The sequence below is a fragment of the Pelophylax lessonae genome (assembly GCF_965119305.1).
Source record: "Pelophylax lessonae genome assembly, chromosome: 7".
Lineage (NCBI taxonomy): Eukaryota > Metazoa > Chordata > Amphibia > Anura > Ranidae > Pelophylax > Pelophylax lessonae.
The window spans coordinates 267351755-267367163 of record NC_138774.1 but is presented as its reverse complement, the minus strand read 5'-3'; the positions used below and the strand labels follow the sequence as shown (position 1 = coordinate 267367163).

Sequence of the window (15409 nt, the reverse complement as noted above, 5' to 3'; positions counted from 1 at the left end):
GGACAATTGCGCGGTCGTGCGACGCTGTACCAAAATGAAATTGGCATCCTTTTTTCCCACAAACAGAGCTTTCTTTTGGTGGTATTTGATCACCTGTGCGATTTTTATTTTTTGCGCTATAAACAAAAAAATAGCGACAATTTTGAAAAAATAACAATATTTTTCACATTTTTTTATATGAAATTCTCAAAAAAAAAAAAAAAAAATGTAAAAATCTAAATTTTTTTAACATTTTAGGCCAATTTGTTTTCTGCTACATATTTTTGGTAAAAAAAAAAAAAAAAAAAATCGCAATAAGCGTATTTTGATTGGTTTGCGCAAAAGTTATTGCGTTTACTAACTACGGGAAAGATTTATGTCATTTTTATAGTTTGTTTTTTTAACTAATAATGGCGGTAATCTGCGTTTTTTTTTTGCGGAACTGCGACATTGTGGCGGACAGATCGGACCCCTGACTGACATTTTTGACACTTTTGGGGGTACCAGTGACATTACTACAGTAATCAGTGCTAAAAATATGCACTGTTACTGTCAAAATGACACTGGCAGGGAAGGGGCTAACTTTATTGGTGATCAAGGGGTTAAGTGTGTCCCTAGGGGCGTGATTCTGTCAGGCGGCGTGGCTTGTTAGATCATCACAGAGACATACGATCCTACATAGCAGGATCGCATAGCCTCTGTGATGATTAAGGTAGAATGACAGGCGGCTGTGTTTACATCAGCCGTCTGTCTTTCTCCCTCTCCTGAGGAAGATCGCGAGTGGCCGGCGGACATCGGAGCCGCCGGTCACACGCGCAGGGTAGGCAGGGAACGAGCAGGAGCGCGCCCCCTACAGGCTCGTGGGCGAGCGACGTACCGATACGTCACTTTGCCTGTAGGGGGCTGACTGCCGCAGTATATAGTCATTCGGCAGTCGGCAAGTGGTTAAATGATGCCGTAGCATGCCCTGTAGGGAGCGCCAAGAACAGATGGTCAGTAATAAGTTAATGCTGGTCTTTGAGCACCACAAACTTTGAAAAGGTCCTATCAACATAAAAGAAAAAAAAAAATTAAAATCCAAAAACACAACTCCTTAAAAAAAAAAAAAAAATCCCTAAATACTGCCTCTGAAGCAAAAGCCCTTTTTTTCTGAATCTTTTCAGCAAACAAGAGTTTGCTGTGGACGTAATATCAGCTATTTAAAGCCAAAACATTTTTAAAGTTATTTTTTTTTTTAGTAAAGTGTGTCGCAAAATATGCTATGGGGGGGGGGGACTTCTGGGGGAATCAAGAATGGAGAAAGATCTGGGGGTCCTAGTGGAAGATAGACTAAGCAATAGCATGCAATGTCAAGTTGCAGCTGCCAAAGCTGGTAGAATATTAGCATGCATAAGGAATGAGATATATTCCAGAGATAAAGCTATAATCCTTCCACTTTATAAAACCCTGGTCTGGCCACATCTGGAGTATTCTGTCCAGTTCTGGTCACCAATCCTCAGAAGAGATGTGCTGGAACTGGAGAGAGTCCAAAGAAGGGCAACTAAACTAATTAGGGGATTGGAGGGTCCTAATTATGAGGAGCATTTGCAAGTGCTTAAAGCGGAGTTCCGGGCAGAGAAACGATTTTTTTCTGAACATACCCCCGGGACAGTCAGGGCTAGCACATTCCACAATGGCTAGCCTCTGATCTGTCACGGTTCGCACTTACCTGTAAGAAGAAATACTTACTTAGAAATTTTCTTCCACAGCGTTTCCATCTCGGTTGTGGGCAGCTGAAGCCGGCGCGGTCCTCTTCTCTGTCTTCTTCCGCGTCTTCGTGTCCCAGAATGCACTGCACCGGCCCCTCTCGTCACTTCCGGTGCGGCGCCGCATTCCTAAACAGCTTCTGGGCATGCCCAGAAGCTGTTTAGCAGGGGAATGCGGCGTCGCCCGGAAATGACGAGCGGGGCCGGTGCGGCGCATTGATTCCTGGGAGCTATGACGTTTAGCTCCCAGGAATCATCGCGAGGCAGGAAGTGACGGGGTGAGCCTCGGCGCTGGAGGAGGAAGCTGTCATAGGTGAGTATTTACGATCTTCAATAAAAAGGTGAGTAAACAAAAAAAAAATAACTATCCAATTCCTTTTCAGGTGAGGCATACCTAGCGGAGGGGCACAAAAAAAAAAAAATCTTTTTTGTGCCCGGAACTCCGCTTTAATTTATTCTCCCTGGAGAAAAAATGCCTGAGAGGGGACATGATAGCGATTTACAAATACCTCAATGGTGATCCCAGCATAGGAAAAAAAACATTTAGTCTTAAGGAGTGTAAGAGATTGTAAGCTTTTACAATCTCTTACACTACTTGAGACTAAATAGTTTTCTGGAACTGTATGGCCCCTCCCTTCTAGATTTTAAGCTCCAACGAGCAGGGCCCTCTAAATTCCTCCCGTATTGAATTGTATTGTAATTGTATTGCCTTCCCTCACATTGTAAAGTGCTGCGCAAACTGTTGGCGCTATATAAATCCTGGTTCTATTTACCACTGGGATTGGTTATCACAATCACATTTGTATTTCTTCATAGATTTTTATGATCATTATATTTGTGTCACTATATTTTGATTTATACTGTTTCAGCGCTGTGTTATTGGTATAATTATGTTTTTCACTTGGTGATGAGCAGCAGCGGCAGTATTATTTAGATCTATATTTGTTTTTTGCCTATGCGCAGGGTGGACTTTAAGTAATTTACCGTATATACTCGAGTATAAGCCGACTCAAATATAAGCCGAGGCCCCTAGTTTTACCACAAAAAAAGTGGGAAAACATATTGACTCGAGTATAAGCCTAGAGTGGGAAATGCAGCAGCTACCGGACCCAACTGGACCACCATGAGACACAAAACAGGGCATGGTACAGGAGATAGTTCAGGCATGGTACAGGAGATGGCACAGGTCATGGTACAGGCATGGCTCAGGTCATGGAATATGCATGGAACAGGTCATGGAATATGCATGGAACAGGTCATGGAATATGCATGGAACAGGCACGGCACAGGTGATGGTACAGGCACGGCACAGGTCATGGTATAGGCACGGCACAGGTCATGGTATAGGCACGGCACAGGTCATGGTATAGGCACGGCACAGGTCATGGTATAGGCACGGCACAGGTCATGGTATAGGCACGGCACAGGTCATGGTACAGGCACGGCACAGGTCATGGTACAGGCACGGCACAGGTCATGGTACAGGCACGGCACAGGTCATGGTACAGGCACGGCACAGGAGATGGTATAGGCATGGCACAGTAGGTACAGGCATGGCACAGCAAGTACAGGAATGGCATAGGAGATGCAGTGCTGCGGGCATGGTACAGGAGAATGTCCTGTACCAAGCCCGCAGCACTGCATGAGGAAATGCAGGGGCTGCGGAGGAGTCTCACTTACCTGTCGGTGAGGCGCCTTTGATTTAAAAATCACGCCGCCCAGTGCCAATACGTCACTGCGCATGGGCCGCTGATGCTCGGAAAAGTCTGTACACGTTTGGCTATTCCCGGGCATGCGGCACATGCGCTGTGACACGTCGGCGCCATTTTTAAAAAGACAGTGAGCCAGTGACTCGAGTATAAGCCGAGGGGGGCTTTTTCAGCATGAAAAAACATGCTGAAAAACTCGGCTTATACTCGAGTATATACGGTATCACACAAATCCTGTATAATAATAATAATAATAATAATAATAATAATAATAGGAGGACACGTGGCCACACAATGAGATTAGAGGAGAGGCGGTTTACCCTTAAGCTGTGTAAGGGGCGTTTCACTGTATGGGCGGTGAGAATGTGGAACTCTCTTCCACAATTGGTGGTAGCTGTGGGGAGTATGGCTACTTTTAAAAGACTCTTAGACGTGCATCTCATAGATCACAACATTCAGGGGTATTATTATTATTCAGGATTTCTATAGCGCCAACAGTTTACGCAGTGCTTTACAATGTTAGAGGGAGACAATACAGTTACAATACAATAAAATACAAGAGAATTAAGAGGGCCCTGCTCATTAGAGCTTACAATCTAATGATGGGAAATGATTGCGGCCACACACACCTGCACAGGTTGAACTGGGTGGACTGTTGTCTTTAGTAAACCTCAACTACTATGTAACTATATGAAGAATAAAATAAAATCAGGTTATTAGGCTCCGTTCACATGTAGGCGTTTTGGGGCGTTTTTGGGGAGTTTTTCTGCTCTAGGATCAGCTCTCAAAACGCCCAACGAGACAAATCCTATTCATTTCAATGGCCCCCTGTTCACATCTGAGCGTTTTGACGCTGTGAGCAAAACGCCCAACGCTCAAAAAAGTACATGAGCTTCTTTTTGGGCAGATTACAGGCGTTTTCCATTGGTCTCTATTCAATCTAAAAACGCCTGCACAAAAAACGCCTGTAAATCGCGGTAAAAAACGCGCGAAAACGCTAAGCTCAGGTGTGAATTTAGCCCTATTGTCTGGAGAGGAGAGGAAATCTTTTAAAAGTGAATGGAATTCCCATTTTAGTGAGTCGTCACAGGAACAGGTGTCTTAACTGGAGGATCTTCCCCCACTTTTTGCTCTGGTGACAACTCTGCAAGAGTGGCATTCCGCTCACTTTCAGTCTTGGCAACAGTGGTCAGCAGGACAAATAGAGAGGGCGAATCGGGCATAAAAAAAAAAAAAAAAATCTAAAATTATACATTCTGCTTTTACATACACTTTAAACAGGAAAGTGGTAAAACGTTTCCCTCACGTGATTCCTATTCCCCAGTGTGATTGGCTTACTCACCTCCCATATTTGTAAGGAAGGGGTTGGATCTTCTCTTGTTCCAATTTGTGCAGAATAGGAGTAAAGATTCTCCAGGCTTCTCTCAGCTCATCACTAGAATAGAGACAAAACAATTACAGATACAGGACTAGAGACATCCACCTATCTCTCTGTAATACGGACAGGGACCTACCTGCGCACAAAGTGCATCTGACTCCCGCAGAACACATCCAGGATTAGCCTCTCGTAAGCATCTGGCAACTTCACATCCTGTATGAGCACCAGAGACAGACAATCAGCAACAATTCCACTAAAAGCCATGACATGGTAACATGTTCAAACAGTCATTCTCAGGTAGAACTGCTGATTAAATCCTTCAGGTACAAAACTGATAATATATATTTGGGGTCAATGTGGTTGATTTAACCACTTCTGGACCGGAAGGATTTTCCCCCTTAATGACCAGGCCATTTTTTGCGATACAGCACTGCGTTACTTTAACGGACAATTGCGCGGTCATGCGACGCTGTATCTAAATAAAATTAATGTCCTTTTTTCCCACAAATAGAGCTTTCTTTTGGTGGTACTTGATCACCTCTGCAACTTTTATTTTTTGCGCTATAAACAAAAAAAGAGCGACAAAAAAAAAAAAAACAATTTTCACATTCTGCTATATAAAACACCCCCCCCCCCCAAAAAAAAAAAAAACGTAAAAATCAAAATTTTAAATTTTAGGCCAATTTGTTGTCCGCTACATATTTTTGGTAAGAAAAAAAAAAAAAATCCGCAATAAGCGTATTTTGATTAGTTTGCGCAAAAGTTATCGCGTCGACCAACTACGGGAAAGATTTATGTCATTTTTATTGGTTTTTTTTTTTTTTTACTAGTAATGGCGGTGATCTGCGATTTTTAGCGGGACTGCGACATTGTGGCGGACAGATTGGACCCCTGACTGACATTTTTGACACTTTTGGGGGGACCAGTGACATTATTACAGTAATCAGTGCTATAAATAGGCACTGTTACATAGTTAGTGAGTGGCCACGTGTCTTATTGTATCTCCTCTCTCTGAATAGTTTGTTCCTTATGCTAGGGTCACCAGTACAGTATTTGTACATTGATATCATATCCCCCCTCAATCTCCTCTTCTCCAGAGATAATAAGTTCAGTGCTTGTAGTCTTTCCTCATAGCTGATGTCCTCCATTCCCCTAATTATTTTTGTTGCCCTTCTCTGGACTTTCTCCAGTTCCAGCACATCCTTCCTGAGGACCGGTGCCCAGAACTGGACAGCATACTCCAGATGTGGCCGGACCAGAGTCTTGTAGAGTGGGAGAATAATCTCTTTATTTCTGGAGTGAATCCCCTTTTTTATACATCCCAGTATTCTGTTGGCTTTGCTTGCAGCGGCTTGGCATTGCATGCCACTGCCAAGCCTGTTGCCTACCAGTACCCCCAAGTCCTTTTCCATCCTAGACTCACCCTGTAACTGTAATAATGCCTCTGGCAGGGAAGGGGTTAACCCATCGATCAAAGGGTTAAATGTGTACCTAGGGGCGTGTTTCTAACTGTATGGGGGCGCGGCTTGTGAAATGATCATAGAGACCTGTGATCCTATATAGAAGGATCACAGGAGCTCTGTGATCATTCCAGGGAGAAGAATGGTCAGCTGTGTTTACAACAAAGTGCAAGTGCTATAAATATTCGCGCCAAAATAATTGCTAAATTTATTATATAATATGGTGAGCAAGACTGCAGCTACCTCACAGTCACAATAAGGCAAAAGAGTGCTTTACAAATATTTTGAAGCAAAGGTTCAATTAGGCAGCGCATATCTTGTCATCCAAACAGTGCTTATATGTATATGATATACTAAAGTGACAAACTTTATAAATAATACCAAAAATACCAACAGCTGACCGTTCTCTCTCAGCGGGGAGCGATCGCAGGTGTCAGGTGGCAATCGGAGCTGCCTGCCCCATGCATCAGGAGTCCCCGCTGCCAAGTGGGGGCGGGAGTGCGCCGCGGCGGTTTGCGCAGGAGGGCCAGTCTGCCACAGTATAACTGCGGCGAGCGGTCCTTAAGTGGTTAATAAAGGCAAATATACTGTGCACTAAAAGTGCACTGCAAGTGCAATTGCTCAAGATCTGAGGGGGAAGCTTTGAAATGAGGGGAAGCTCTGCTGATTCCCATCATCCAATCATGTACAACTAAAAATTCCGTTTTTGGTTTTCCTTGCATTCTACCCTCAGAGCTAGAGCAACTGCACGGTACATAGTTACATAGTTACATAGTTACATAGTAGGTGAGGTTGAATAAAGACAATAGTCCATCCAGTTCAACCTGTGTAGGTGTGTGTGGCTGTAATCATCTCACATACCCCTGAATGTTCTGATCCTTGAGATGCAAGTCTAAGAGTCTTTTGAAAGCCACCATACTACCCGCAGAAACCACCTCTTGTTGTAGAGAATTCCACAATCTTGTTGCCCTAACAGTAAAGAACCCCCCACGTTGCCTGAGGTTAAAACGCTTCTCCTCTAATCGCATTGTATGCCCTCGAGTCCTCGTGCAATCCCTTCGAATGAACAGCTTTTTTTCTAAGCTGGGATCCCCATTAAGATATTTATAAATTGCTATCATGTCTCCCCTCAGACGTCTCTTCTCCAGGGAGAATAAATCGAGCGATTGTAGACGCTCTTCATAGTCAAGGTCCTCCAATCCCCTAATTAGTTTAGTTGCCCTTCTCTGGACTCTTTCCAGCTCCAACACATCCCTCCTGAGGACTGGTGACCAGAACTGGACAGAATACTCCAGATGCGGTCAGACCAGAGTTTTATAAAGTGGAAGGATTATAGTCTTATCTCTGGAATGCATCCCTTTCTTTATGCATGCTAATGTTCTGCTGGCTTTGGCAGCTGCCACTTGACATTGCATGCTGTTTCCTAATCTATCATCAACTAAGACTCCCAGATCCTTCTCCATTTTTGATTCCCCCAAGGGCTCCCCTCCTAACGTGTATTGTGTTTTTATGTTTTTAGTCCCCAAGTGCAAAACCTTACACTTCTCCACGTTAAACCTCATTTGCCATGTCGTTGTCCACTCCGTTATTTTGTCCAGGTCATTCTGTAGGATATCTGCTTCATGTTGTGAAGTTATTGCCCTGCCCAATTTTGTGTCATCTGCAAAAACTGATATCGAACTACTGATCCCGTCCTCAATGCTGTTTATGAATAAATTGAACAAGGTTGGTCCCAGGACTGAGCCTTGGGGCACCCCGCTTACTACCTCAGACCAGTCTGAGTATGCGCTGTTTATTACCACCCTTTGGACACGCCCTTTAAGCCAATTCCGTATCCAAGAGCAAACCCTGCTGTCGATACCTGCAGACCTTATTTTATAAATTAAGCGCTTGTGGGGAACTGTATCAAACGCCTTAGCGAAATCCAAGTACACCACATCCACTGGTCTCCCCCTATCTAGCTCACAGCTCACCTCCTCGTAGAATGTTAGGAGATTGGTTTGACAAGAACGCCCATTTGTAAACCCGTGCTGATTACTGCTGATGATGTTGTTGTCTTTAGCAAACTCTACGATATAGTCCCTTATCATCCCCTCCAGAAGTTTACATACTACTGATTGGTACACCAATGCACTTCTTCCACCTGCCTTTAGAAAATCAACTCCAATGTCTTCAGATATTCCTCATGAGGTCTATGGCTTGTTCAACCAGCATGTCAGTGCTGAGGGAAAAAAAAAACTCAACACACATTGTGTCTGCCTATAGTAGTAGCTAGACAGGAATGCAGAAATAAAATGTAGCTATGGGTATTTTACAATTTTGTTTATTTTTTTTTTTATCAAGGAGCCCCTTCACACTGGGGCGACCTGTCAGGCGACCTGGTCGCCTGACAGGTCGCCGTAGGTCGCCTTCCATAGGGAAGCTGCGGACCCGTTCTAATAGGAGCTACACAAGTCGCTCCGACTTAGAAAAAGGGTCCGGAGCTTCTTTGGGGCGACCCGGAGCGACCTGCATAGACTTCAATGTTATGAAGTCAGTGCCGGCCGCTCCGAGGTCGCGGTGCGAGCAGCGCGCCGCGACCTATGAGGTCGCCCGGCAAAGTAGCGTCGCCCCAGTGTGAACGGGGGCTCAGCACAAACCCCACATCCCCTGGCCTGTTCTCCACATGTGTTGCAGATACCTTGTATCTATTCCCATATGTAAGATCCAGCTCAGACTCCTCAGGATTAAAGAACATCCCTGGCTTCTTGGTCATCATCTTGGTGTAAACAGCTTCATCGGGCTGCACTCGTATCACCAGCTCGTTCCTCTTACACTGTCCTTGGAAAATGTCACCTGGAACATCTCGGAACTGCAGCCTCACCTCGGCCTTCCTCTCATTCAGAGCCTTCCCACAGCGCATGATGAACGGGACACCTGGAGTACGAAAATCACACCTGAGTGCTTCACCTCTGAACACAGCTTATTTAAAATAAGAGTAATGCCTCGAACACATGATCAGATAATCGGACGACTTCTCGTTCCCATTTTGTTGCGTGATACTAATATCAAATTCAACAATGCGTACTAAACGTATGATTTTTTTCGTACGATTCTGGAAAAGCTTCCTGGTTGCGTAGCTACGTATCGGATAGTGCAAAACAAAAAGAATGGCAGCCACGCTTTTTCCGGGTTATTTTCGGGTTTCTGATCATGCGTGGTCTTTGTCTATCGATTTTTAGTGAACGCATACTGTACTGATTAAACGATTGTCGTTCCCTAGGCTATCGTACGACAAAAGTTTTCGTGTTTGTCCCTTTGGATTTTGTTGGACGAAAAGGTCGTGATCGGCTGTCAAAAGCTGTGTATGAACGATCAGATTATCGCGCGATCAATTCAAAAGCGATTTTTTCCGTACGATTATCTGATCGTGTGTACGAGGCATTACAACGAGCAAATACAGGTCTCAGCTCAATCAATCAGATGTGTAAGGCGCTCCACCTCAACCAATCAGCTAGTGTTCTACTTCAACCAATCAACTATGCAAGATGTCCTACTTCACCCAATCAGCTTTGGAATCTATTTAACTTCAACCAACTTTGTATTCTAGATATTTACTTTGGTTTCAGAACGCCCTGATGCATTATAGGTGCGTAGAGAATTATATGTGCTACCTTACTGCATATATAAACATGAGCATAATCTAAAAATGCCAATATAGATGTCAGCCAGCTGTAGGCCTCAAGCTGCGATATGAAATAGATATACAGTAAATCCCCCTCCATCGCGGGGGGTTACGTTCCAGACCCACCCGCAATAATCGAAAATCCGCGAATAAGAAATACTCTCCAATTTAGTCTTGTTGGGGAAAGGAAAAACAGACAGGGACTGTATAGTATATGGACTTCTGATGGTCTTAAATCCCCCCATGTCATTTCTTCCGCTCATTGGTCTGAGGAAGGAGCACATCTGCGCATGCTCTGAAACGCGTTACCGCCCCCCTTACGTCACCACGCTCGGTGCGGTCCACGAGCGAGGCATGCGTTCCACTGCAGCCTCGCACTAATTCACCGCTCCTGATTGGGCTCCCCCCACTGGCGTCATCTCCCTGCTGCTGGACATTTGGAAGACAGGACGAGCCGCGGGACCAGGAAGAGAGCCCCCGAACCGTGAGGACACATCATCTTCAGTGTAATTCTGCTTATCGTGTGTGAATAAAGTGTTATCTGCTGCACTCAGAGGCGCCTTTCTTCTTCTGAATCGGTACATAGGACTACTGTATAACTCAAATGCTGCAAATTGGCGAAATATACAACGATATCAAAATTAATAGGTCTTATAGAAAACAACGCGATATACCGGGACCGCAAAAACTGAACCGCGATATAAGGGGGGGTTTACTGTACAGAGAAGGAGCACAGACAGGGCAGAATGACCTCTTACCATCCCACCGTTCATTCTGTACATGCAGCAGAGCGGTGGCAAATGTTGGGGTGAGAGATCCTTTAGGTACTGTGGGGTCGTCCAGATAGCCCTGTTGCTCTTCTCCCTTTCCTTCCGGATTTCCAACGTATTGTCCCAAAACAATGTTGTTAAGGGTCAGCTCAGGAATACACTTTAGTACTTTAACCTGCAAAGAGATCAAATGTATTTAAAGCCTAACTCCAGTTTTTTCTTGGGACTTTAAATAGTTTGTCTGGTCCACACAAACTATTTGCTTCACTGGCAGATGCGCCCACTGGTAGTGCTGTATGAACTATGTAGCTGATGCTACGTACAGTATACAGCGCTGTGTTCTGGTGGTGGAATGAAGATTTCCCATCCTATTCCCGGAACACAATAGAGTTGGGGTGAGTACCGCTCTGTATTCATTAATACAATGCTGGATTTAATTTTGTTCTGGAAACATTACTGGAAGTCCCTATACCATTGCAAGAACACAGCCGAGGCTACATACAGTTCATACAGCTCTTCCAGCAGCCGCATCTTATAGTGAAGCAAATAGTTTGTTTGGGCCAGCTTGGTCCGAACAAACTAATTTTAAACCCATTTTTTTTTTAAATAACAAACATGCTATACTTATGTAGCACTACTCCCTTGGGAGCTGCTTGATGCAGATTCCCCTGGGTTACCCATAGCAACAGCTTAGTATTTCTTAGTACTTTAAGTGTTTGGCTCAGTCAGGAAACAGTCCAGGGGATTTGGTTTTTGTGGTCTTTATTCTAGAACTTGGGATGGGAGAAGGGATGAGTGGGATACTCCAACTGGATGAACTATGCACAACTTTAGGACTTCTAGCTATGTTGAGTGCAGCAAGGCCACTGCTTCACCTTGTCACTCAAGTGAAGTATTTGATAGGCGAACTGTATAGTGAATTACTCTTCAGGGCCCCGCTTGGCACACCCTTTACCCTTACTCTTCAGGGTTCTACTTGACACCCCCTTTACTCTTGCTTACTGTGTGAGCTGACCTTCTGTCCTCTGACCTCACTGGAGTGGTCCCCCTTCCTGGGCAGACCCCTTGGCAAGCCCCCTGGTACTCACGGACACGGTTTTTCTCAGGTGATTCTGCCTACAGCTCCACCGTCAGCTTTCCAGGATCCTCAAGGCTCAGCTCCACACCTGGCTCACTAGGCCGACAGCGTGTGACCACTTTCCCCAGACTGCAGGAGGAGAGACAGCCGTCCTCCTCCTCCTGGGACTCTGCTTCCCGCCAAAGATGCCCTGTCACATGTGCCCTTGGCTTTTATGAGCAATCCCAGGATGCACTGCGGTGGTGCCCTCCCACTGGGACTGTCACAAAAGCCTGTGTGTCACTGGCTGGGTTTCCTCCACTGTCCAACAGGCTCCCCTATTGGATACAATGGGGACACTCCCTCAGACCCAGTGAAACACACCTGGACCCATGCAATAGGCAAAACGAATAGATCCGGCTCCCCTGATAAGCAGCTGGAGCATAACCATGCTTTTAACCTAGCACCTATCTAGGAGGGTGCTACACTTACCTGCTTTGTGCAATAGTTTTGCATAAAGCAGCCCTGATCCTACTCTTCTTGGGGTCCCCCGCCAAAGAGCTTGGCTCCTCCTCGAGTGCCCGCCATAGCAAAGTCTTTCACTCCCGAGCTGGCCCTGTGTATCCATAGACACACAGAGCATGGCTTAGCCCCACCCTTACTCTCTCCTCACTGTCTGTGAGCTATTGGGTTCTGCTGCTGTCTCTGAGGAGGGAGAGAGTTGGGAAAGCCACTGCCCTCATGGACAGCGCTGGATTGAGATCTGGCTCAGGTAAGTATAAGAGGGTGGCTGGGGGGGAGCGGCGCTCAGAAGGTTTTTTACCTTAATGCAAAGAATGCATTGAGAAAAAAAAAAAAAAAAACCTTAAGCCTTTAGGTCACTTTAAAGTCATAAGAAACATGGCTTTAAATAGAAGCACAATGGAATAACAATGCTAATCAGGCCATTGGGATTGGTTTTCCAGCTTGTCCAGTCAGTTGTTACTGACTGGAGGTCAGAACTCAGACATAAATCCAATCTGGGTGATTAGTTTGTCTGGCTGTCTATGGGTAGCTTATAATACAGCATGTGTAGGAACTGGCAAAATGAGGCTCGGGTTCATGTATTAGAAGGCACAATTACAGAATACAATTGGCACATTACCTTCTCATCTCGCACGTCATCAGAGTTGGTAGACACCGGTTTCTCCATGGCTACCAAGCACATCATTTGCAGCAAGTGATTCTGCATCACATCTCTAGAGAACGGAGACACACAAATGATGAGATGACATCCCTAGGGTGACCAACAGATGTACCCATTACACTGATGATATTACCTGATAATTCCAAATTCATCAAAGTACCCTCCGCGACCCTGAGTGCCAAATGGTTCCTTAAAGGTCAAAACCACTGCAGAGATGTTATCCCGGTTCCACAGCGGCCCAAATATCCGGTTGGCAAATCTAAATACATCAAGGGATGGTCAGTAAAATATTTGAGGCAAGCATTATACAAAGAACAGGACCATCCATAGATCTAACCTGAGCACCATGAGGTTCTGTACCATCTCCTTGCCCAAATAATGGTCAATACGGTAAATCTGGTTCTCCTGGTAGAGGGAAGAGATGTGCTCAGATAACTTGTTTGAACTTTCCAAATCCTTCCCGAAGGGTTTTTCCACAATTACCCGATTCCAGCCACTTCATAAAAAGGAGGAACAAAGAAATAAAAAACTCATAACTCGAAATATCACAATGCAAATATAAAATAAATTTAAAGTTGACCGATTGTGACAAATCAAATATCACCTGAGGGAAGCAGTGAATCACTTTGCCGCTATTTACATCAGGTATTTAAAGAGAAAAATTGACAGCACTCTGGAGTAGATGAACTGGAGAGGTTTATTCCCATAAACTCAAATACACAGGTGCATCACACAGACATGGCACAGGTTGACGCGTTTCACGACTATTGATTGCTTACTCATGACCATTGGTTATGAGTAAGCGATCAATAGAGCCGTGAAACGCGTCAACCTGTCCCATGTCTGTGTGATGCACCTGTGTATTTGAGTTTATGGGAATAAAAATCTCCAGTTCATCTACTCCAGAGTGTGGTCAATTTTTCTCTTTAAATACCTGATTCCTGGAACGCGGATCCGACCGGCACTGGAGTGTCTTGCCTCACCTGAGCGGCTTTTTTTCTGTTTGCTATTTACATCAGCTGGTATCAGAGTAGAAGTCCTAACACACTAATACTAAAAGCTCAGAGACAGCCTCCAGCTAGAAATTTGCTGACGTTAGAAAAATGCTCTCAGGACAACACAATCGTATTTCTGCCAGTGCATGGGCTGTTCATTCATTCAACCAAAGAATGTATTTCTGTAGCTAGATTATGTTCAACTTTATTTAATAAAATGGTTCTAAAGGCAAAACCCTTTTACCCTAATGCATTGCCTGTATTAAGGCAAACACAACCCACTACCTGTTCTACCGCCATCCGTAAACACTTACCTGGCTCTTGTCACTGCTCCAGCATGGTCTCAGCTGCAGCACCGTTGCTCTCTGTTCCTGGTCCCACAGGTGACAGAGGGCAGCAGGAGCTATAGGCTCCTCCTACTGCTTTCAAACCCATGTGAGGAGGGAAGAGGGGCGTGGCTTGTCAGCTCTGTGTGTCTATGGATGCACACAGCCCTGTTAGGGAGTGCAAACGTGCACAGGGGCCTCCATGGCGCATCCCAAAGGTGTTTTAACCTCCACCCCAAACTTGCTCATCCATGTCTTTATGGACCTTGCTTTGTGCACTGGTCCAAATCATTTGGTGGAGGGAGGATTACAGTGTGCGGTTGTTTTTCAGGGGATGGGCTTGACCTCTTCATTCCAGTGAAGGGAGCTCATAAGGCATTAGCATACTAAGACATTTTGGACAATTTCATGCTCCAAACTTTGTGGGAACAGTTTGGGGATGGCTGCTTCTGGTTCTAACATGTCGGCGCACCAGTGCACAAAGCAAGTTCCATAAAGACATGGATGAATGAGTTTGGGGTGGAAGAACTTGACTGGCCTGCAGAGCCCTGACCTCAACCCGATAGAACACCTTTGTGATGAATTAGAGCTGAGACTACGAGCCAGGCCTTCTCGTCAACATCAGTGCCTAACCTTACAAATGCGCTTCTGGAAGAATGATTAAACATTCTCACTAGGCTTGTGACGGTATCAGATTTTCATGCTGCGATTAATCGATTAAGGTTTTGCCACGGTATACGGTATTATCACGGTATTCTATTATTAAATTTAAATTATTAAATTTCCACCTCACTTCAATTTCATTGCTGAATTTAGGGGCTTTGGTTCACTTATGCACATTATTATATAGCCAGTCAGTACAGTGCAGTGTCTGGCCTAACTGGTGATAACTGGTCCTGGCGCTCGGCTCCGATCCGATGGCCTGGTCATTAAGAGGGCAAATCCTTGTGGTCAAGAATTGGTTAAACCTGAAGGAGGTGTTGTTTATAAATTACTTTACTATTGCTTTAGGCCTGGTTCACATGTATGCGGGTTGGCGGTTCGCATGTATGCGGGTTGGTGGTTCACATGTATGCGGGTTGGTGGTTCACATGTATGGGGGTTGGCGGTTCACATGTATGCGGGTTGGAGGCCCACATT

At 45.0% G+C, this 15409-nt stretch overlaps 1 protein-coding gene across 3 annotated transcripts in view; it reads right to left on the bottom strand.

The window, feature by feature from the left end:
* Window positions 1-15409, bottom strand: part of G6PD (glucose-6-phosphate dehydrogenase) — a 92845-nt gene that overhangs the window by 537 nt on the left and 76899 nt on the right. For all 3 annotated transcript variants that reach the window (XM_082262902.1, XM_082262903.1, XM_082262901.1), the window contains exons 6-12: window positions 13286-13444; window positions 13082-13207; window positions 12907-13000; window positions 10694-10880; window positions 8952-9187; window positions 4948-5024; window positions 4776-4868 (exon numbers count right to left, since the gene is read on the bottom strand). In XM_082262902.1, the coding sequence (XP_082119028.1) occupies window positions 4776-4868; window positions 4948-5024; window positions 8952-9187; window positions 10694-10880; window positions 12907-13000; window positions 13082-13207; window positions 13286-13444 (972 nt within the window). The remainder of the gene's footprint in view (window positions 1-4775; window positions 4869-4947; window positions 5025-8951; window positions 9188-10693; window positions 10881-12906; window positions 13001-13081; window positions 13208-13285; window positions 13445-15409) is intronic.